This window comes from Propithecus coquereli, unplaced genomic scaffold (assembly GCF_000956105.1).
Source record: "Propithecus coquereli isolate 6110/MARCELLA unplaced genomic scaffold, Pcoq_1.0 Scaffold142, whole genome shotgun sequence".
Lineage (NCBI taxonomy): Eukaryota > Metazoa > Chordata > Mammalia > Primates > Indriidae > Propithecus > Propithecus coquereli.
Genome location: NW_012138525.1, coordinates 5,547,022 through 5,571,710, shown reverse-complemented (window position 1 = coordinate 5,571,710; position 24,689 = coordinate 5,547,022). Strand labels below are relative to the sequence as shown.

The 24,689-nt window shown below is 43.8% G+C and overlaps 1 protein-coding gene across 1 annotated transcript in view; it reads left to right on the top strand.

Moving 5' to 3' along the window:
* GARNL3 (GTPase activating Rap/RanGAP domain-like 3) overlaps positions 1-24,689 on the top strand; it is a 74,802-nt gene that overhangs the window by 14,476 nt on the left and 35,637 nt on the right. The window contains exons 5-14 of the mRNA XM_012639857.1: positions 523-549; positions 6,615-6,690; positions 7,335-7,433; positions 8,788-8,891; positions 14,005-14,113; positions 16,012-16,057; positions 17,253-17,359; positions 20,696-20,811; positions 22,632-22,736; positions 23,820-23,894. Of these exons, the coding sequence (XP_012495311.1) occupies positions 523-549; positions 6,615-6,690; positions 7,335-7,433; positions 8,788-8,891; positions 14,005-14,113; positions 16,012-16,057; positions 17,253-17,359; positions 20,696-20,811; positions 22,632-22,736; positions 23,820-23,894 (864 nt within the window). The remainder of the gene's footprint in view (positions 1-522; positions 550-6,614; positions 6,691-7,334; positions 7,434-8,787; positions 8,892-14,004; positions 14,114-16,011; positions 16,058-17,252; positions 17,360-20,695; positions 20,812-22,631; positions 22,737-23,819; positions 23,895-24,689) is intronic.

Below are 24,689 nucleotides of genomic sequence, written 5' to 3'. Positions count from 1 at the left end.
TTTGTATGTAATTAATAGAGTGAGAATGAGAAGGAAAGTAATTTAAGGTTGATTAAATCTCCATTGTGTACCAGGACTTCTGTGCACACGTGTTCCCTTACTCTTCACGTGACCTTCACAGGGGTTAAGACCGAAGTTATCCTGGACCATGGAGAAGGAAGCAGATACTCAAACAGGTTAAATGACTTGTGCCCAACACAGTTAAGAATGTGACTGAGCAAGGACTCAAGGCCAGGGTTGTTTATGTTCACTGTTCCATGCTGCTCTTACAATAGAGTCTCATGAAGGAGCTGAGTTGAGTTAGGTCAGGCAAATGGCAGGGAAAGGAAATCCAAGACGTTGGCTCTCACCTTTGGTCATAGTTCTTTTTTTTCCCCCTTCAAAAGTAAGTTCCTATAACCAACTTTTTAAATTATTTTCAAAATGTCATTGTGAGTAAACTGATGCTTGGCTTTCACAGAAAGTCAAAATGAAACGATCACCGTTCTGCGTGGACATAACTTTTACAACTTTATTTGACAGGACTTGCTGGTTCTTGAAGAACAAGAGGTGAGTGATCTTATGGAGATATTTGCTCCTGCTGTGCTCTCCCTCCAGTTTGTAAATATACTTCCTTCTTCACTGGGAACACAGTCTTTTCTTTCGGTCAGACCTCTATGTGAGTCTGTTATCACTCAAAGACTTTACTGACATGTTTTTTCAAGGTATATTTCAGAATTTTCTATGCAGCTAGCTATAAAGATATAAAAACAATGAAACTACTTACATCTACTTGGGAACGTTCAAATGTTAACCTTGTGATCAGGGTGAGTAATGAAGTTTTAATTTTCATTAAAGTAGGGTGTTTATGCTTTATTAGGATGTTCTCATTAATATGCACAATGGCATATTTACTTGCATGTTCCTATTCCCTGTTGCCCCATTTAAAAAAAATACATTGGGTTTTCTAAGTATATAACTAATATGAGGATATATTTAGAATATTATCAAATCAGTAAATGGCAATATCATTTGTCCTATTGCTCAGGCCAAACTTGGAAAAATCCTAATGCTTCTCTTTCTTTGATACCCCATATCTAATCCATCAGCACATCCTGGTGACACTTCATAAAATATCCCTGATTCAAACACTTCTCAACACTTATACCACAACCACTCAGTGTGATGATGCCACCCCCACCATCTCTTGCCCGGACTCTGCAGTCTCCTAAGTCTCTTCCTGGCTTACACGCCCACCCTCTCTGGTTTTCAGATAGCATGTCGAATCGGGCTGTCTTCCTGCTCAAACTCTAAAGTCTTCCCGTCCCACCCAAAGAAAAGCCGCAAATCCTTACCCTGAGCTGCCAGGGCATGCAGGAAGTGACCCCTGCTTCCTCTCCCGTCCTCGGCTCCACACTGACCATACTGACCTCCTTATTCTACCTCCTCAGAAAGAGCCTGTTGTTCCCACCACCGGGGGTGCTTGTCCCCCAGATGTCCTCAAGGGTTGTGCCCTCACTGAATCAAGACCTCTGCTCAAAGAGAACTTCCCTAACCACCCTGTCAAGAACACCACACCCTGCCTCTCACCTCCAGCCCCTTTACTCTGCTTTGGTTTTCTTCTTAACTCTGTGTTTTCATTTGTTTATTGTCTGTCTCCCCTGTGAGATTATAAGCACCCTGAGAGCAGGGACTTACTCACTTTTGTTCTCAGCTGTATTCCTATATCCTAGAACAGGTCAAATAGAAGGTACAGAGTAAATATTTGGTAGTTAAACAAGTGAATGATTGAATGAATTATGAAGTACTATGATGTCATTTTAAAAATGGGGTAGACTGCTAAGGTCTGAATATTTGTGTCCCCCCAAAATTCATGTGTTGAAACCTGACTAGGAATATGGTGGTATTAGGAGATGGGACCTTGGGAAGTGATTAGGTCATGAGAGAGGAACCCTCAAGAATGGGATTAGTGCCCCCTATTAACAGAGGCCAAGGGAGTGTATTTGCCCCCTCTGCCATGTGAGTACGTAGCAAGAAGGTGCCATCCATGAACCAGGAATATGGCCCTCACCAGACACTGAATCTGCCAGTGCCTTGATCTTGGACTTCCTAGTCTTCAGAACTGTGAGAAATAAAATTCCTGTTGTTTATAAGCTACCTAGTTTATGGTATTATGTAACAGCCTGAACAAACCAAGACATAGACCTTTATTTACTGGCATGGAAAGATTTCCACAACATAGTATTTACTGAAAAAAGCCAATCAGTGGACATTATTTACAGTATAATCCCAGTTATGTTTTTATAAACAAATATTTGTATGTCCATTCATTCATTGATTCAACAAGCATTTATTGAGCTCTTACTGTGTGTGTACCATGTACTATTTGAGGCCTTGGAGATGTATCAGTGAGCAAGCAAGGTCCCTTCTTTGTGGAACTTACAGTCTTGTTAATGAGCCCGCAAAGGGGGTTTTTAATTACTGAGACAATGAGGACTGTCAAGGAGGAAAGGAAGTTTATTGTGGAGGACATCAACCGACAGGTAGGAGGACTACCTCAAATCTGCCTCTGTGACCGATGGGATCAGGGTTTTTCTAGAGGTGAAATGAATAATGCATGAAGTGAGTGAGCATCATTACACGATTGGGGTAGAGCGCAGGGCACGCAAGCACAGTGAGAAATCATACTGGCACGTACATCATATGATCAAAATATGGTGGCTAAGCCCCTCCCATGGCAGAGATCTTAGTGGTAGAGTGAGCTGGGGGTAATATTTGTCACCCTGTCGGTCTTGTGGGCATGCAGGTTGTAGGGAGCAGGTTGCTTAGCAGGTCCTGGAACAAGATTTGCAGTGGAATGCCACTTCTCTTGACTTTTTTGGACAATCAAGTGGTGTAAGACTTTGTAGTTATCTTGTAGCTACAAGGAGGTTCTGCTGTTTCTGATAAACAATTCAAAAGGGAATGGCCCCATGAAACAGAAAGTTACTAAGTTCTGGTCAGTAAATCTTACTGGTCTGAGAACTTGAAACATAAGAGAACTACAGAAAGGCGTTTTTGTTCTTGGAGCTGCTTACAGTCTGGTGGGGTAAGACAAGCCAAATAAGTAAACAAACACACGTAGCATGGTAATAACTGTAGCCCCAAGATCTGTGAAGAAGGTAACACACAGTAGTGTGCTGTGATGTCAGGAGTGGGTTTTTTACATTGAATAGCAGAGACAGTCTCTCTGAGGCAGTGACATCTCAGCTGATTCTTACACATGTAGATGTAAATGCAAAGAAGAGACTTGAAAGGATGCATCCCAAATTGTTGACAGCAGTTACTTTTGTGCAGAACAGTAGGACTATAGGTTGGAATGTGGCAGAGGGTGGGCAAAGGGGAAGATGCCTACATTTTTAAGGGGTCTCACTATGTTGCCCAGGCTGGCCTTAAACTCCTTGGCTCAAGTGATCCTCCTGCCTCAGCCTCCCGAGTAGCTGGGACTACAGATCTTTGTCATCACACCTGGCTACATTTTTATCTATATATCATCTGTGTTGGATTCATGTTGCAGGAGAATTTGTTGACTCTGTGTGTAATTTGTAAAAGGCAAACAGTAAAAATAATCCACATTTCTGACAAATATTTGAAAAATACAGACATGTACAAAAGATAAAAGGAAAATATCACCTACAATCACAGAGACAACTACATTTTGGTATATATGTTTGTTATGTTTTATATAAAATTAGGATTATACTATGTAGAGTTTTTAATGTCTCAAAATTACTATAGTCATTAATTCACAGATATTTATTGAACATCCACTGAGTGCCTTCACGTGCCTGTTGTAACAGATAAACAATACAAAAATTTATTTATGGGAAATGTGAACACCTGCCCCCACTTCCCCACTTCCACCCCCTAACAAGGAACCCCAGTTAGCTGTTTGTATTCTTCTATGCTTTTTTTGAAACTCCCAAGTTTTGAAAAATAAGTTACTGATCACTTTATTTCTAAAATTACTTCTTTACTAGGAAGATATTTGCTTGAAGCAACAAGAGTCACTTGTTATGACAGCCTGAGGAAATATCCTCCAGTCTCCATCCTCCAGAGCTACCTTGTGGCCAAGGCATTTCTATTTACTCCTGCAGCTTCTCAGCTAGCATAAATTGGGAGCATTTATTCCAATTCCAGCTTATTCTAGTGATAAACTATCAGCTGCAAAGATGGGCTGGGAAAAAGTTAATAAACAATAGTGTGATGTTCCCAAAAGGTTAGCTATTTGGTAAAGTGATGTCAGTGTCCTGAAACCTGTGTTTCATTTGCTGTGTAGAGAGACACCCCTGTGAGAGAACATGGCATCCCAAGCTATAATAGATATGGAGAGGAGAGAGATGTGCCAGGAACATGTGGAACCCTAGAAATACAGAGGCATTGACTAAACAAGAGTAACAAGGAACCAGGGTGTCTAGTTTTGAATAAGCCATCATTTCCCAGTTCCACAAGATTCCCTGGAATGGGACTTTAGTTTTCAATTATACTTCACTTTTCTCAGAAGAAATATAATTCCTAACATACTATTAATTCCCAAGACTGTGATTGCACATTGGTTTGTAATATGCTGAGTTTTGTCTTATAAAATTTAGAACTTAAAAAATTTAAATTCCATACAGGTAGGAATGACAAATGTGACCTTATCTGTATGTTGAGTGTCTATCAGGACTTAAGTTCTGAGAAAACCAGTGTTTACGCATTCCCTGCAGCAGTCACCTCCTTCTAGGGGCCCAGGTGTGGCCTTGGGACCTTGAGAGCTCCCTTGTGTCCCTCAAGATCCAGTGCTGCACGTAGCACCCAACCTCACGGAGCACTAAGGGTGTCTTGTTGAATGGCTGGTTAAAATATGATCTGTTATGGTCCGATTGCCCCAGATCAAACTATCCCCTCCTAAAATATGAAATAACGCATTGTAATAAGCAATACCTTGATTTCTAGAGATAGGTGGAAAACTCTCTGTAAGTCATGGGCATTATTTGGGAAGTGCTAGAAACCAAATTCCCTAAATGAGGCTTGTAAGTAAGTTCAAGTACTTAACAAGGCCTTGCAACACCATTCTTTCTGGAATCCCCACCTGAAGCAGGACAGATCCTTATAATTTATCATTTAAACTGGGACCCTTTTGAGAGTAATTATTATTAATAACACCAGGACAATAGACAAAACAGATGTAAGCCAAGGCTGTCTTAGCAAACCTGGATGCATATACTCCCTACTATAAGTGACCTCCCTACTATAAGTGACCTTGAAGATCCTACGCCGTCGGGCGCACAGGTACCTGAAAGATCCCCACCGTGCAACCCTCCATGCCTTACAGACCTTGCGATTCTTTAGTCTAACCCTAATAACTTGTGCCAAAGACTAAACAAGGCCTTGCAACACCAATCTTTCTGGAGTCTCCACCTGAAGCAGGAGGGGTCCTCAGCAAGGGTACTGGTAGCATGGTGCTCAGAGCAGCCTCATAAAAGCTTCTAAAAGCTTAGGTCAGTCATCTGGTGGCAGTAGGCCCCACCTCGGCTTGTAGCTCTAAGTTTCACTCAACTCAATACCGTCTAGAGAAGACAATGCCATGATATTGGAAAGAATGCTTGATCCCAGGTTCCGCCTCCAGCCCTGCCATTCACTTAGCTCCAGCTGTGGGCAAGGCTCTTTCCTTCTCTTTGTTCCTTGTCTATTCCTTAACTGACCACCAAGAAAGCCCCCATCTCAGGGTGGATCAGACAACCTTGCAGAGGTCGATTCTCTTCCAACATCAGGGTTTTTTATTATGAAATATTTCAGGCATACAGAAAAATACAGAGAATAATATAATGAAGATCTATAAACCCACTACCCAGTTTAAGAAAAAAAAGAAAACATTAAAAATATAGTTGAGACCCTGTTTGCCACTCCCCGACCCCATTCCTGTGTCTTGCTCCCTTCCCTGCAGAAGCTGCTAATTATTTCCACAGGATCAAATTTTAATTCAGTTTTGAGCTGAGGATGGTAAACTGTACATTTGTACCAGCTACTGCTTGCTTGGCTTTTTTTTTTTTTCCCCCTTTGGCACATCTGTTTTGTGACTTCCTCAGATTAAATATCTTTAGGGATTGGGGAAAATGAGCTTTTAGTGTAAATTGCCAACCATTTCCATTTCTTCCATTCTATTTCTAAAAGAGTGCGCAAGATACCAGCCCGAGATTGTTATGTTAAGCTTTGAATTACAACGAATCCTCCTTTGCTGACGGGGATTTGGACTATTGCTGGCAGGTTGATTAGAAGATGGTACCAGGCCTATGAGTTACTGTGGCCATTTGCTTGGAGCTCTGTTTTGACACAGAATGGAAGTGACATCCTGCAGAGGCCATTAGTAATGAAATTGCAAATGAATTAACTCATCTAAAGCATATAGTCTCACTTGTAAGCTATAAAAACCTGTAATAATAAAGGAAGGATTGTTGTTAACGTTGGTTAAAATCAGGATGGACAGGAGGAAGGAACCCCCCCCAAGTGTCCATTCTGGTGACTGAGGTTGTCCCAAGTAATGAACAACACATCTCAGAACTATGCTTTGATGATAAAAATTAATTTTTAACACCTTTTGTTCTTACCGTAAGGGCTCTGTGAATTTCAAGTTTGGGGTTCTTTTTGCCAAAGACGGGCAGCTCACTGATGATGAGATGTTCAGCAATGGTGAGTGGTCTCCTCCCGTTTCTACTGACAGAGGCCCTGTCCTGCCTTGTTGCACTTTTGATAATCAAAACTGAACTTGTCTGTTGAGTTGGAGTAATGCAAGGAGACAGTCTTACAAAATTTCAGGGTAAATTTTGTAAGGCAGTTGTTGCATATATTTATTGATCACCTAGTTTGTACCAGTCACTGCTCCAGGCACTGCAGAGATGGAAAATGAGATGGAAAGCTGGAGAATTTGGTTCTGCATAGTCCCAAGAATAGTAGAAGATTTTTCTGTGTTTTTTATGGTTAGGAGAATTATATGATGGTGCCATCTTCCTGATATTTAGCACTTTTCATGTTAAATACCTCTTTATTATTAATGGTAGCAATAATAAGATTTTCATTTTGCAATACCAAACACCTGCACCCCCAGTCTGGTAGTGGCAAGATTAGTCCGTCTGGTTCTGTAGTTTTCTTTCTGTGGATTCCTGGCAATTTTGGAACTTCCTCATGGTCCCCAAGAAGGAAATGTGACTTCTCCATACTGTTTATCGTGCACATAAAGCAGAGCTTAGTTAGTTTTCAAATGATTCCAGGGAATAGTTAGAAAAGGAGGACTTGTTGATACCCATGCTTTCTTCATACTCTATCTCTTCCTGCAGAAATTGGAAGTGAAGCTTTTCAAAAATTTTTAAATCTCCTGGGTGACATAATCACTCTAAAGGGCTGGACAGGCTACCGTGGCGGTCTGGACACCAAAAGTAAGCTCGTCTCTTGATCTCTTCTGTTGTAATTTGTATAACATTTGTTAGTAGGCCTGGTCTGTATCTGAACTTATACCTGAGATGGGGGAGGGAATGGACAAGAGAGATTTGGAAGGAGCCGAACTTCACACGCATCTTACATGGGGTCATGGGCACATTCGGTGCCTCTATGGAGCTCTGCAAGGCTAAATCAGCCCTCACAGCCTGGGTGGAGTCATGGTCTGCCCATAGATACCATGCAGTACCATCTGCGAGCCAGGGCTGTGCTGGCCCTGGGCATATAGCAGCAGATAACCAACATGGGTCCCTACCTTTCCAGGAGCCTGGAGGCCAGGGGTAGCACAGACATTAAACAGATGATTGTCAAATAGTTTAGCACCAAGCACTGAACTAAGAGGGCAAAGTCCAGAGTGCCATCATGGCAGTTTGCCTAATCTGGGGGATTAGGGCAGACTTCTCTGGGGGAGTGACATTTGAAACCAGAAAAGAATGAGTAGGAGTAATAGGAGTGTCTTAGAGGGGAAGAGAATTCCAATCAGAGAGAACATCTGTGAAGTCCCTGAGGCAGGAAAGAACATGATGTGTTCTGGAAACTAGGAGAATGCCTTTATGGCTGGAGGGAGCAGAGGCGCCGAGAATGATGCAGTGTGACCTGGAAAGGAGGACAGGGCATGACCTTGCAGGGAGTTTGAGATCATATTAATAACTTTGGATTTTATTCCCCATGTGACTGGATGTCAGTAAGGGGTTTGAAGTAGAGGAGGGTGAGATCAGATCTGCACCTTTGGGCAGAAGGTGTGTGAAGAATAGCCCAGAGGGGAGGCAGAGGAGGAGCCCGCTGAGAGGCTGTTGCAACATCCCAAACCAGAGACGGGATCGCCTTGCGGGAGAGGCCGCAAGTAAGGGGTTGCGGGGCGAAGGGTGGACTCACTCAGGAGCCAGTTCCACGGTAGACTCTGCAGGCTCCCTCAGCTGACTGAAAGTGGGGTGAAGAGGAGAGAAGACTGTTTATATGTCATTCTATGTTAATTTCATCCTGTATGCTCATAGCAACTGGCAGGCAAGGAATCATAACATGCTATCCTCTTTAAGCCAGACTTCTCATGACCTCCTCTGTTCAGAGGCGAGGCATGAATCAGACAGCACAGAGCTTAGAGAGAGGAAGAAGTCTCTCCACGTGGGCAGGAGCCTCGCATCAGATGTAGAGTTGATGCTTCTATGTGGGTGGATAATCCAGAATGATCTTTGAGCATGTACTGTGTGCTATATTTCCCTGGTCTGCAAATAAAAACTATTTCCTTATGGCCTCAGAATTCTTTATGTTCACTAAATGCATATTTGTGTTTTACAGATGACACCACAGGGATACATTCAGTTTATACTATATACCAAGGGCACGAGATCATGTTTCATGTTTCCACCATGTTGCCATATTCCAAAGAGAACAAGCAGCAGGTATGTGTGAACACAGCTTTCGGAGAACACACAAACCATTGTGTGGTGACCCGAATGTGGAGAGGGCACCATTATGATTCTGTAGAATTAGAGGCCATGTTTGTTAACATATGAGCTGAACTTCAGCTACCAACTTAGGGATGCTTTTGACAGTCTGTATATTTGAACTTTCAACAGGCCTTAGGAAGAACTATTCTCACTTATTCTGTCACCATAAAAGATCAGAGATAATAGTGCGTGTACGTGTTTGTGTGTGAATATGTATATGTCTTAGTATGTGTGTGAGTGTGGGTTTATAGACCCTTGAGAGACTGTTTTGTATGTTACCTTTTCTCTGACTTCTCTCAATGTGCCTGTGTCTTGTCAGAAGGAGACTGTCCAGGACATAGAATAAGTGGATCCTGAGTCACGATTGATAAGTGCTGTTTTCACATTAATGCAGGAGGTTAACACTGAGTGTCTGCATGGGCCATGCCAGGTTGGAAAAAACCTCTACCCAGGATTCTCCTCACCCACCCCAGAGGCTGGCCATTTTCGGGAGAAAGTTTTCCAATCTGTTGGAATTAGACATAACAAAGACACATGCTGCCAACTTCCTAGGGATTTGGGGGAGTGCCATTTAACTTTTTGAGATTCTTATCCCCTTTTTACACATTGAAGTCATCTGTGTGACTAGATATTACTAATATGATGGACAGTTGTTTAGCAAATATTTGTGAAAAATATAGATCTACAGAAAGTATGTGATGGAGCTAAAAGCTTTTTTCTGAGCACTTAAAATTTTTAGTCCAGTAAGAATGGAAGACACAAAGCAAATCAGTGGGCTAGAGTGTGATGTCACCATTGTGGGATATGAAGGTGCTTTGGGGACACAGTGGGGAAGAGTAGGAATAGCCAGTTCTATTTGATGATTTGGGGTCTGGAATAAGGAACTGATGGGTTGTCTCGTGGGCATTGCAGACCCGTGGAGGTCTTAAGCTTGTTCTGGTTTTGGGAGGATAAACTCTGACAAAGTCACGTTGAAGCAGGAAGTGCATAGGCCCAGGAAGACTGCGTAAGTAGCTGAAAATGAGTATCTACAAGGCACCTTCATGTGGTTGAGACACCAGTATTATTGCTACTACACACCTCGTAGTATTTGACGCTCTTAGCATCTTGGGATCATGTGGAGAAGACAGACAAAGCTGGTCTTCCCAATCATCATGAAGTGTATTGACCTCTTACATTTCAACAATAACACCAAAAAACTTCCACTGAAATATTTTACAGTCCTTCCCCCCAGCTCCAACGTTTTCAGCCCTGTACATTCACCAAGATTGCCCATGTCCTATGACAGATAGGAGCATTAGCCAGAGAGGCAGGAGAAACAGATGTGCCAGTTCAACCTTTGCCCAACTCCAAAGTCTTTCTCATCAGAAGGATCATTACTGACCTCCTCTCTTGGTGGAAGGTGCTAGCATGTGAAGGAGTGACAGCATTCACCAGGAGTGCTGAAGCATTTCCAGATGGACCCAGGTGCGCTCCACATCTTGGCCGGCTTCATGCATAGTGTGGGTCTTCCACTCACCCAGCATGAGTAGATGTGAAAAAAGTCAAAATTATGAAACTTGTATCTATTACCAGGAAGATAATACAGGTAGGAAGAGACAAATGCAGAATGATAGCGATCCATCTCAGTGCCTAAAGGAGAGCAGAGAAGGACTGCTAACCATGAACCTCTCTCTGTCCTTGTCCTGGGTTCATGGGGGCCTAAGGTAACAGCCAAAAAGTTAGAGGCCAGCCTGGATCATAGAATCCTGGTGGCTTTTTGACCTCCTCATGTCTAGAACACCAGTGGAACAGTCCGAGCCACATTCTGCATATGATTTAAAGAAGCAGGCTTCTACAAATATTTTGTGAGTTCTGTAACTTCGTCCGTCTCTCCCCTCCTACCTCCATCACCATACCAACCCATAATGGAGACAGAGGGAGGGGTGTTGATGTTTTCCTCTCTGGGGCCTCATCTTCTTCCTAATGTCTCGTGAAGTCCAGCACCACCGCCATCTCCTAGTCTCCAAGCAGTCCAGACCCTGACACAGCACTTAGTACCGCATGAAGGCACAGGCTTTCGGGTCCGAGCCACATCAGTGAGCTCTGTGATCCTGGGCATGGGGTGTGCATTGCCATGACCTGGGGCTCGATTCTTGGTCCTCATCCCTTTCCACACTCATTCACTCCCTGGATGATCTCATCCAATCCTGTGGCTTTAAATAGCTTTTCTATACCAATAACCCTCAAATTTACATCTCCAGCTGCACCTCTCGCTAGAACTCCAGACACTGGACCTCTTACTAGCACTCCTTCTCAACCCCTCCTCTGCGCAAGACACCTCAAACCTCATCTGACCAAAACTGCACTCTGGGCTCGCTATTTCTTCTTCAATCTTTTTTATCTTAGTTGATGCTTTTCCAGTTCTTTCTGTTTCTGGGGCAAAATGGCCATGGAATCCCTCTTGGCTTCTCTCATTTTGTCTTATCTCATATTTAGTTTGTCAGGAAATCCTCTGGCTCTCCCTTCAAAATACATCTAAAGTCTGACCACTTCTCATACTTCTCTGAGCCACCGTCATCTCTCGATGGATTATCGCAGTAGCTTCCTATCTGGCCTCCCAGCTTTAACAATCACGTATTGCTTAACAATGGGGATGCATTTTAGAAATTCATGGTTAGGTGATTTTGTTGTTGTGCAAACATCATAGAGTGTATTTACACACACTTAGATGGCATAGCTTCTAACACATCTGGACTGTATGGTGTAGCCTATCACTCTTAGGCTGCAAACCTGTACAGCGTGTTACTGTACTGAATACTGTAGGCAATTGTAACCACAATGGTAAGGATATTTGTGTGTCTAAACCTATCTAAACATAGAATAGGTACAGTAAAAATATAGTATTACAGTCCTACTGGACTACCATCCTATATGCCATCTGTCATTGACTAAAACATCGTTCTGCAGTGCATGACTATACAAACATGTCTCCTGACAGCCTATTTCTCAATCCAGCAGCCAGAGTGATCTTTCCAATGCAAGTCAGATCCTGTCACTTCTCTCAACCCCTCCTGTGGCTCCCGCTCCACTCGGGGTAGAAGCTAGAATTTTTCCAATAGCCTTGCAGGGTCCTATCACTTCTCTCCTCTCACTGCCCACCCCTCTTCTTATTCTCTCCATTCTAGCCACATTGGCTTCCTCTCCTGTTGCTCAGAGTTACTGGATACTGTCCCGCTTATGGCCTTTGTTCTGCCCTTCCGGCCGCCTAGAACCCTCCTATCCACCAGTGCCCAGGGGGCTGACTTGCCCACTTTCTCCAGAGCCACTCACGTGTGAACTCTGTGAAACCGGTTCTGGTGACCATTTAAACACTGGGGGCCGTCAGGTTGCTCTCCTTCTCCTCCTTCTGACGTGATTATTTCATATGCTTGTCACTCTGCTCACTGTGATTTTGTACCCCTGCCAGAGTATAAATGAGGGCGGGGATTTTTGTCTGCTTTGTTCCTGGCATGGGGTAGGAGGAGCTCAATAATTATTTTTTTAAAATACATAAAAGTTTATTGAGATATAACTCACATACCATATATATTCACCCTCTTAAAGTGTACAATTCAGTGGGGTTTAGTAATTTCACAAGGTTCTCAAACTATTGCCACAGTCAATTCTAGAGATTCTCATTACCCCAGAGAGATACCCTGCTCCCTTTAGCCACCACTTCTCTCTCCCTGCTGGTGATCACTAATCTACTTTCTGTCTCTGGACGTTTCATATAAATGAAATCATATAATATATAGTCTTTTGTAACTAGCCTCTTGAAATCAGCGTGTTTTCAAGGTTCATCCATGTTGTAGCATGAGTTAGTGTTTCATTCCTTTAAGTGCTGAATAATTTTCCATTGCATGGATATATACCATATTTTGTTTATCCATTCACCAGCTGATGGATGAATAATTACTTATTTTTATTGTGGTAAAATATGCATGATGTAAAATTTACCATTTTAACCAGTTTTAAGTGTATAGTTCATTGACATTAAGTACATTCTGTGGTGATAGTTAATGTTATGCAACTATCACCACTGTCCGTCTCCAGAACTTTTCATCTTCTCAAACTGAAACTCTGTACCTATTAAACAAATAAATCCAAATTGCCCCCAGCCCCTGGCAACCACCATTCTACTTTGTCTCCATGATTCTGACGACTCTAACTGCCTTATAGAAGTGGAATCATACAAAATTTGTCCTTCTGGCTTATTTCACTGAACATAATGTCCTCAAGGTTCATCCATCAGGATTTCATACGTTTTTAAAACTGAATAATATTCTACTGCATGTATATTCCACATTTTCTGTATCCTTTCACGTGTCAATAGACGTCGGGTTGTTTCTGCCTTTTGGCTATCGTGAATAATGCTGCTGCGAACGTTGGTGTGTGAATATCTGTTTGAATCTCTGCTTTCAGTTCTTTTGAGCATATGCCCAAAGGTAGAATTGCGGCAGAGCTATGTAGTTTTGAAAAGACCATGTAGTCCACAAAGCTGAAAAATATTTACTATCTGGCGTTTTGTAGGAAAAAAAAATTGCTTACTACAGGTCTAGGAGATCATTTTGGCAAGGTCAAGTGGGATCAGATTAGGTGGAGCCATTGTTCTCAGCAAGTATATGCTTCAGAACTAGCTGCAGCATTTATAGAAGTATACGTTTGCACCCCATCCTCCAGGAATCCTGACACGTGCCTCTTGTTAGGGAGCCTTGAAATGGCAGCCTAAGAAGTGATGAGCGAAGGTACACATGATCAGAGGAGGCAGACTGGGAGAGAATGGAGGCAAGGAGGCTAGATAGGAGGTTTCTGCAGACAGGTAGACAAGAGGAAATGTGGGCCTGAGTTAGGAGAAGAGCGGGGGAGATGGGCTAGAGGGCCTGGGGACTAGGCTGCAAAACAGGGGAGACAAGAAGTCAAAGACGTCTGAAGTCTGGGGCTCTGTGATGGTGGTGGTAGTTTGTCGTGTTGGGGTATGTTCTTTCATTCCAAATGTGCCATATTTGAGAGTCTTTCTCAGTGCTGTCCTTTATGCTCATTGCAGGTGGAAAGGAAGCGCCACATTGGAAACGATATTGTCACCATCGTGTTCCAGGAAGGAGAGGAATCTTCTCCTGCCTTTAAGCCTTCCATGATCCGTTCCCATTTTACACGTATCCGGGGCCATTGTCAGTGCTCCAGGTTAGCAAGCTATTGGTTGGCCTCATTGGACTTCAAATGACCCTTAAACCAGATGTTATAACTGATTTGTTTTGCATTCCTAGATTCTTAGACCTACTGTTTTGGATTTTTTTCCTAAGCATTCTATTTTTCCCTCTTCTTCTCTCCAACCATTGCAGTAGCAGATGGATGAGTTCTCAGAGAATTCTCAACTCCTGAAATACATTCCCTTTCCTCAGATAGTTTATGAAATGAGGGAAACTTACTGCCATCCATCAGTAATAAGTGATTTAGAAGAATTATAGGTAGTGAATCCTCTGAGAAATTTGCTTTAGGTATAAAAACATAAAAGTTAAAATAAAAGACCAAAATGATTTTTTTGTTGATTCTAAGCCCTGGTAAAATTAAATAACTACTGTATTATCATCTCTTGAAATTTGAGAAATGATTGAATTAATAGTATTTTTTATCTGCTTCTTCTAAACCCTGTTCAGCTCATATCACTGGCAAAGTCCAGTGATGGAGCTGAAGTTCTCTGTGGTACCTGAGCTCAGCTCTGCCAGAGAGGCATGGGGTGTGAGCTTGGCCAGCCCAGCAGACACTCAGTCATGGCCCTGGTGCTCTGGGTCATGGGCCGTGACAGTGAAACCCAAAGGTGGTGGCTCTTCAGGTTGTACATCGTAAGTAAAAGGCAACAAATAGGCATTTTCAGAATAAATTCTGGTCTAGTTATTCATGTTCCCTGGAGATGTCAGTAAACATGTTTGAAGACAGGACCATTATTACAGACAGTATTATTGCATCTGGATACTTAGATTTATTCCTTATTTGTTCCTTATAACCTAACAATATAGCATGGAAATGAAAAGTTGAAAATTTCCGAATTTCTTCCTTGTGGGTAGAGAAGAAAATGATATGTACCTACACGTTCATTATGATTTTCTTCGTTCTCATCCCTGCCTAGTAAGTAATGACTTCCCCTGTTCACTGGGATCTAGGACTAATATTTCCCCCGTCTGGAGCTAGTTCTTCTTGGATAACAGAAAACTTCTCCAAGTACAGAGCAGGAGGGGAACTGAAGTGACTTTTTCAGTGACCGAGAGGTAGTCATTATTTTTTAGAACTTTTCTGAGTTATAAGTTTTAGATTTGGGGCTTGGCACCTTTGTTTCTAAAAAGGGACAAACAAGTAGTTAACACAGATTCACTCCACTAAGCCTAGATCTGGAGGCACAAGGGCGTGATGGCCTTGTAGCCTGAGCTAAGGAAAGCTGGGGGTGGGAGACTGTGGGTAGAGGTGGGGGGCAGGGAGGAAGAAGAGTGGGAGAAAGAAAGACACTAGATAAAGGTCGTCGTGCTATTTTAGGCTGCGTGAGCCCCAGCACAAGCAAAGTAGATTCTGCTCAGACGCTACCACCAGCTACATTGGCTTGTTTTGTTTTGTGTACCAAAGCCAGGAGGAAAGTGAGGGAAGGTGCACAGTGGAAACATTGAAATTGCTTTCCTTTTCAAGACGTGTGAGATGAAATATATGACTAGTTTCATATTGGGATTGTGTTTGTATTTCCAGACAAGGGAATCGCTCTTTTGCTTTGTTGGCTGCTTCCTTGTTTAATAGCTATATTTGTATTGCTTTTCTGACAGCTTTGGAGATTTAGCCCCTTCCCTAAAGGATGAGCACACGGACTTTGAGCATAGTCATGGTGCCCTTGCACGGGTCTTCCTGGGCTGTGTCTTATAAAGAAGTCAAGGTTCTGTCCAACCTAAGAGCGCTAGGCGTCCTGACCACAAAAGTGCTGGTCAAGAATGATTCTGCCTGAAGGTTTTCAAAGCACAAGTTGTCAGTTGTGAGCATCAGCGTTGTTGATTAATTTCCTTAACCCTCACCACAGATATTTTTGCCTTAGTGAGGTACGACCAACAAAATGACAATTACAGGTAGGTAATGACTTGATCTCACTTGCTTATTCTAATTCTCCTATTTACTTGTTAATTTGACATTGCTTTTATGAGGCTCAACATATATATTTCTCAATTGATTTAATATGTGTGCCCTCACCTTATAGACCTCTCTTGAAGACCACCATCTCTTCAGGAAAAATTTACTCCAGATGGTGTCACTCTGCAGTAGACCCAAGGGTCAGAGTTAGTTTAGTATTTTATTGTACTTTATGATGAGAACAAATTTAATGTTTGATCTTGACCAGAATATCCTCTTTCCTAGACTACATTCTTGCCTGTTTATCCTTCTGTTCTCAAATATTAATCTGTTAAAAGCTGTTGTGGGCCGGGCGCGGTGGTTCACGCCTGTAATCCTAGCACTCTGGGAGGCCGAGGCGGGTGGATCACTCAAGGTCAGGAGTTCGAGACCAGCCTGAGCAAGAGCGAGACCCCGTCTCTACTAAAAAAAATAGAAATAAATGATATGGACAACTAAAAATATATATAGAAAAAATAAGCCGGGCATGGTGGCACATGCCTGTGGTCCCAGCTACTCGGGAGGCTGAGGCAGTAGGATCGCTTGAGCCCAGGAGTTTGAGGTTGCTGTGAGCTAGGATGACACCACGGCACTCTAGCCCGAGCAACAGAGTGAGACTCTGTCTCAAAAAAAAAAAAAGCTGTTATGATGTGGTAAAAAGAGCATGAACTTTGAGCCAAACAGATTTGGGTTCCAATCTCAGCTCTGTCACTTACTAACTTAGAGGCTTTGGAAAAAAGTTTATCCTCTCGGAGCCTCAAGCCTCCTGTGTAGAATGAAGGTAATGGTACTACCCTGGCAGGTTTGGTGAGAGTCAGAGTCAAGCTGTGTCTTAAAACACCAAGTATGTGTCTGATGTGCAGAGGGTGCTCGTCATGGCCACCTCACTTCTTCCTGGGGTACCTGAACTTGTCCATACCTTGGTGAGTTGGACCATGAGGGGTTCAGGAAGACCTAGCCCCTGCCCTAAAGGCACATTACTAAGCTAGAAAGGAGACTGGGGTGGTGGCCTCAGCTCTGGAAGCCCAGAGAAGACACTCCTGCTATGGGATGAATATTCCTAACACATCCCGTAAGTGACTGGACAAATTGAAGGGCAAAATATTAGTGGTCTTTGAAGAAAAACCAATTAATTCTGGAATGTTTTCTACATAGGCTGAAAATATTTTCAGAAGAAAGCGTACCACTCTTTGGCCCACCCTTGCCATCCCCACCGGTGTTTACAGACCACCAGGAATTCAGGGACTTTTTGCTAGTGAAATGTAAGTTCTGTTTTGAAACGTTTTTACAACTTGTTCTACATCGGAATAAATTTCTTCAAATTCTCCCAGGATGCTGTATAAGACAATGTCATTATGTCCATGTTCTGTTAATTCTTTATACAACACGCATTTAGTTTTCTGGGGTTGGTGTACTGGTTTTCTCCTATGTCCTCATCTTCACCTACTATTCTATGCACCTCTCTTGAGATTTCTCCACACTCACCCACTCAGTACCATGGGGCCTTAAATTTGCCTTTCTGCCCTGTATTCTGAGGCTCTGCTTGTACACATCTGTGTCTTTGTCAGAGAGTGAGATGTAGGTAGGGGAAAAAGTGATATTGGATATATACTTAGGGATAGGGAGAGTTGTTGGGGAATGTGTGTGTACATGTGTGTGCACATATGTGTGCATGTGCAAACACATGTGAGAGAGAGACAGGATAAGACTCTGATATATGTAGAACTTGACCACCCCAAGCATCACTAACCGATGAGCACATATTTTAGTTCCACTGGTAATACCCAAATACCTGACTCTGAGCCCCCATCTCCTAAACCACAGGAGCTCTGCCTCAGCCCTCCCCAGGGTATCCCTTGGTATTATATCTGGGAGTCCCATGGTGGGACTGTCTCACTGGTGATCAGGAACAAGTCGCTCGGGTTCATCTGCTCCAGCCTCTTTATGGAGGTTCAGCCTGCCAGCTCCAGGCCCCGGCAGGGGCACTCAGCCTGTGCCCCCTGTGAAGATGCTGCTTTCTAGCCTCCCACCAGGCACTGGGCATCACAGCTGCTTTGCTGGCCGCCTCCCATCCCTGCCTCCTGTCCCCACCCCTGGCCCACATGTACAGTCTTTGCCTAATTCTGTCACTGTTGCGATGTGGCTTTGGAGCATTTGGAAATGCTGCTGTCCTCTGCCGTCACTCATCCTGGTCACCTAGCCCCAAGGTAGCACTGATTGAGTCAAAGCCTTACCAAGTCCCCATGGGTAACTGCTCCTCAGCTTCTAGTCTTAATCCTACTTTAGGATTGGCCCAAACCAGTCCCTCAGGCCAGGGCAAGGGACAGTCCCATGTTGTTGTCCCTCCTTTGTCTTCCTGTCTCCCCAGCATCTCTCCTTCAGAGCCCTGAACACAACTCCTCCCTCAACAACAGCGCAAAGTGTCGTGTGTCTCTACCCCTGCAGTCGACACTCGAAGGGATTCCAATCACCAAAACATCCCCATCTCAGCCGAGCCACTTTAACTTCTCTTCCCTCTGTAAAACCCTCCAGTCCCTTGCAGAGGTCTCCACATGCTTCTAAACCTTTCCTCTGGAGAACAGATGTGAAGGGCACCTTTATTGGGGCTCCCTCTGCTTCCCACCTGGGCCACCAGAGTTGTTACCTCCCACACATACAGCAGAGGCAGCGAACTCTGCAAACCATGTGCAAACTGATGATTTTCTCTCTTCCTTTCCATTGTCTTTACCCCTTACTTCAAATGCTAAAACAAGGTCCCCAACTTAAATGTCTGGAAAGATGGGTGGGGAACATGAATGAGTGAAGTGGGAGGAGTAGGAGACAGCTGAGCGATGGGCACACGTGCCTGCTCCAGCCAGTTGATGCCTTTCAGATCATGGGCCCAGTGTTGCCAGATATTCTGAGTTTTCAAAACAAGCCAGAAAGCTGAAACTCTATGTGAAACTGCCCAAGTCTTAAAACTGTGTGGTCCATATGTTGCAAGTCCAGAGGATCAGTTAGAGAGCAAGAAAACAGATCTGAAACAAAGAGCAGCAACAGAGAGTAGGGTGCTACTCTCTGGAAGCTGAAAGGGTCTTGGCAGCACGGGCTCAGGGCGTGAGCATTCTCTGTAGAGGGCCTGTAGAAGGGAAGGGGCCTGTGACCAAAGATTAGGGATCACTCAGCAACCCTTAGGACCCAGCTCTTAAGTGGAATCCATCCATTTAATTGAAGCCAGTCAACAGAGTGACTTGGAGGGAAGTGAAACAAAGGGACTAAAGTTGAAGATTTGGAAGGTAGAAATAGCAGAAGAACATGGGCTTAAGAAACTGAAGGTGGTGGAGAGAGAGTGTAAGTGGTAGAGCGTGGGCCCCGAAGGGACCCAGAGGGCTTGGTGCCCTGAGCGAATAGGCAGCAGCCGAGGGGTCAGAAGGCTCTGGGAATTCTAAAGTGCATGTAGGAGGAGGGAGGAAATAGGTGAGACAGAAAACTGCAAGATAACAGGAAATGACATTTCAAAAAAAACTTGACCTTTTCCCTTTATTCAGCCAAACAAGACATTTAAAATGGATTTTTCTAAAGTACCAAGGAGCAAATACCCTCAAACAAAGAATTCCCAGTCACAGAATTATAGAAAATAATGGACTTGCATAGTTTAAATTTCGTGAGAGATGTCCTCACACACACACACACACACACACACACACACACACACACACACACACACCCCAGCTTGCCCCAGTACACAGATCCTTTCTAGGAAATGCCTGTCCCCAGGGAGTTCCATTTTTTAGTCTATGAACATTGTCCTTGCGTTAGCCCCCTGTATAAGAAATATAATAGTTAATGTTTATTTAATATTATTAGCACTGTGCTAATTCTTTATATGTATTATCTCATTTATATTACAACACTCTTATAAGGAAATATGGTTATATCCATTTTTACAAGGTAGAAAACTGAGGCCCCAAGAAGTGAAATAATTTTCTTCAGAGTACATAGGGGACAGCAGAGCTGGGAGCCACATCCGTAACTGTCTTGACTTCAAACTCCTAACCTCTGTTGCACACTTCCTGTTCTGTGCTTTCGTGTATAACTGGACATTCCATTTTATTGGCTCTTAGTGTCTGCAGTCCACTAAAACCACCACTCTTTTCCAGAAGCACCTTCCATTAGGCTAAGAATCCTAGTACTCTGCTAAGACAGAAAATTGTTATTTTTTCTAGCAAAATGCAGAAAATATGTATTTAATTCCATTGAGTGGCCTCCACGAGGTGGTTTGGCCTCGTGTGTTGGCTGGGTAGGTAGGTGGATGAATGGGTGGTGGATGGGAGGAATGGGTGGGTGGATGGGTGGGTGTAAAGCTAAGAAGGTCTTTAGGTAAAATGAGAAGCTTGCAGCCCAACAAGAAAGGTAAGATAGTTGTTCCTATGGACTATATGGATCTGTATAGTGAAATCTAGAGTTTTTAAGCATTCTCCTATGAAGGAAAGGTAACACCAGTGACAGTACCAGTATTGGAAAGGTGGGTGGCATTCACTGTGAGGCATTTCCTTGAGAAGAACATTCTTCAATAGCTGTTAATGTTGTACTTCCCTTTTTAACTTGGTTTGTTTTAGTAATTAATGGTGAAAAAGCCACTTTGGAAACCCCAACATTTGCCCAGAAACGTCGGCGTACGCTGGATATGTTGATTCGATCTTTATACCAGGATTTGATGCCGGATTTGCATAAGGTAACTCTGGGTCCATGGTCTTCTTCCCTTCTCGTGGGGCCTGAGTTAAGGACACAAGTCCTAGCAATGAGATCCTGGGTAGAAAAGCGCAGGAATCACCTTGATCTTTCATCAGGACTGTGCTGTGGCCACTATAAGCTGGTATTCTCTCATTGTGACCACAAGAAGGGGGGACGTTGGGTTTCCATATATTGGAATGTGATTTTCATAAAGCCGGGGCCTGTGGAAATCGAGGTGGAGGTGGGGGCGGGGCAATGAGTGTCAATCAGGAATCCCTGGAGAGCTTTTTTGGGTCACTGTCCTTGGTGATACAGCCAGTGCCATGGCTGGTAGGTAGGCAAAAATGGGGATTGTGGAGGGAGATGGGGTGTTTATTTAAATTTTCTGGAGATTTACTGGCTAGCCCCACATTCAGGCACTGACTCAAGCATTTTTATTAACTGAAAACCCACTTTGTGCCAGACATTTCCTAGACCCAAGGCATATCCACACTGATGACACCCAGCACTTTCCTGTCACCTCCGGGGGTGCATGTGCCCTTTGGAGTCCTCCAGACTCAGTGTTGTTAATGCAGAGTAAAAGCATTGTTCAGAAACATTTTCCAATTTAACAAGGAAACACAGAATAAGTGGGGAGACTCCTCTGGAGTCGTAAACCCCAGTAAAAGTAATTGCTAATGATGTGTGTAAATAATTGGAGCATCAGGTGTCAGGTGCTCGCCCAGAGGAGATGTAGAGTATCAAAATGAGGTAGTGCTCATTGGTCCTTTCCCCTTGGCACAGTGACCGGCACCATTTTGTAGGCACCCCTTAACTTCTGACTCATCAGTGCACCCTAACCTCTTGCAGGGATTGGGCCACGCTAACCCCAGGACCCTAAAGAGCAAACCTTATTTGGTAATCTGTTTTTCCCTAAGGTCAAGGAAGGGTATAGAGAGGGTACCAAGATGAGTAATGGTGTCCTTCAGGTGTCAGCTAAAGCATCACTGCCTTAGCCAGGCTTCCCCAGCACCCCCTAGTTGAAGGCAGGTCCCCTGTTAAATGTTCTGATAGACCCCACACAGATCTGCTATGAAGATCACACCCTTCATAGCAGTGATCACATGTGCTAATCATGTCATTAGTTACTTAATCTGTCTCCCTGCTAGACTCTCTGCTCCACAAGGACGGAGACTACTATCACATTCCCAAAATCTGGCAGAGTAGGAGGTGCTCAGTCAGTACTTTCTGACTGAATGAGTGCACCCCATTCTCTGACTGTGCTTTGGAAGAGAAATAACATTTACTGAGTGTGCACCAAGCACTATGCTAAGCACCTTACATGCATTATATTGTTTAAGCCCCAAAACACACCTAGGAGACAGGTATTAAGCACACAAAGACCTGAGACTCAGAAATTAACTAACTTGCCCAAGGTAACCCACAGGGCCACAGAATTGCACAACTCTAGGGGCGCCATTCTCATAGAATTCGGTATGTGTGTTCCGGAGTGTACCACTCTATGACTCCTGGCGCTGTGCAGTGCGGGGGCCCAAATCACACTGTCAGTAAGTTGGTAAGTGATGGAGCTGCAGGTCTGCTGGGTTTCAAAGCCACGTTCCCAGCATCACGCAGGGCTGGCCCTCCACCCGTTGGCTCTAATCCCTGGTGTTTGGCACGGACCCTGGCACGTGCCAGGTGCTCCATCAGTGCTTATTGAATGAACAAATACAGGAGGGAGAAACAGGACCATTTGGACAAATAGGTTTGTGCATTAAGAGAAGCCAAAGGATAAGACTTAACAACCATTTGTGGAATTCATAACTTGTTTTTCTTTTTTAGAACATGCTTAATAGACGATCTTTTAGTGATGTCTTACCGGAGTCACCCAAGTCAGCACGGAAGAAAGAGGAGGCCCGCCAGGCAGAGTTTGTTAGAATAGGGCAGGTGGGTTTTATTCTGAAACCTTTTCTGCAAGACATGTAGTTTTGAGTCCCATCCAAACCAGATGGCCCACGTGCAAAGACTTTTATGTTTGCTGTAGGAGCTCTTTAATTTCCCTTAGGATTGTCGTGGAAACCATGAGTGAGAGTTTTGAGAACTGGATAGGTGCAGTTCCCCGCAGGTGTCGCTGAGAGAGCAGCACTCTGCGGAGATGGGAATGCTACTGCCTTGAAGCAAGTGGCCACAGGGCCCAGCTCTGGGCTCCTTTTGTCAAGGGAGCACAGACCACTTGCCTGCCTCCTAGGAATTTTCTGAAGAGTGGGGAGCCAATTTGGGAAATGCACCTTGAACCCATCCCTGGCAGGAGGAAGCACAGAGTGGCTGTGGCACTCACAGAAGACCTGAAGTGCCACCCTGTTACTGGGAGTAGACATCACAGTTAGGTGGCAGTCAGTTATCCCCTTATTCCAGGTGTTGGAGGAAAACACTCTCCCTTTGCCTCACTCCCACATGACACTAGTATTTCTCAGTTCCAGCAGGCAAAGCAACTGTCTGCCTTGATCCCACATCACAGCAGGGGGAAGGGGGAGTGCTATCAGCTGCCGATAAGATTCTGGTCCGAAAGTAGACCAGGTGGAGGGAGGAAGGCCATGCAGTCAAGGGGAGCTTAGAGGCAGAGATAGCTTTTTCCCAAAACAGGTGCGTTACTATGGGGCTCTCAAACATTGGTCCTTGTTTAAAGATACCCAGACTCTACTCCCAGAGATTCTGATTCACCAGGTTTGAGGAGGGACCTAGGAATCTGTATTTTTTAATGCTCCCAGTTTAGGAATCATGATAATGATATATTGATACATTAAAATGACAGGGTGCATTTGGGATAGTTTGGGCTGGGACATTGTTATTAGGGCTTCACCATATCTGACTAACTTCATTCCTTACCTTCAATAATAAGTCAGTAAAGAAACCTGAAATTTAGTCTGAAATTACTCCTGCTTTATTAAATTTTTTTTTAAATCGCAATTGTTTACCCTGCTATTCTTACTGCTCAGTAATGAACTTTAATAGAGATCTCTGTTCTGCAAGGCACTAAAACTGAAATCCATTGTGAGAGGTGATGCTCCATCAAGCTTGGCAGCTTCAGGGATCTGTAAAAAAGAGGTGAGTTGATGATACTTTCAAATTGAACTGTAAATGTCCTTTGTCCTCAATGAAATTATTGAGATTCTTGGAAAAAGCTTTGTGGGCAGAAGGAAGAAGAGCTTGTCTACTGCATAGTCCTCAGGGGAAGCCCCAGATAAGGTTGAGTGGCCTTGGTATTTCCACAGAATGCACATGCCTTTGCCTGCTTATCGAGCGGAGCTGCTGGACCAGGCCTGGTCAGGCAGGCTTGGTCCCTTGGGGCCTCTCAAGCTTCAAGTGCGTACATATCACCTGGACATCTTGACCAGCAGAAATATAAAGATGCATTTCTGATCCGTTGGCACTGGGGTGGGGTCTGGAGTCTAGCTGCTAACACGCTTGTATGTGATTCCTGTGCTGCTGACCACAGACATACTTTAAACAGCAAGGCTCTAGAGCAGTGTTTCTCAAGCGTTGGTGAGTGTTGGAGTCACCCCACAGAGTTTCTGATTCAGTAGGTCTGGGAGATGCGGCCCAAAAGTTTGCATTTCTAACAGTTTCCCAGGTGATGGTGAGACTATGGGTCAGAGGACCACAGCTGAGAAACCACTGCTTAATCTACAGTTCACTCAGCCAGCCAAGAAATGTGGCCTATCTCTCTATAATACTTCTTGTTTCTACTTTCCATGGGAAAAAAAACTAGGTGATAATCAAGATTAGAACAGAAAAAAATGAACAAGTTGCAGTATGAACTTGTTATATGCATGATTTTGTATTGTAAAACCATACCCCACGTACTTAATTACGTCTACGTTCAGAATATGTTAAAGTTAG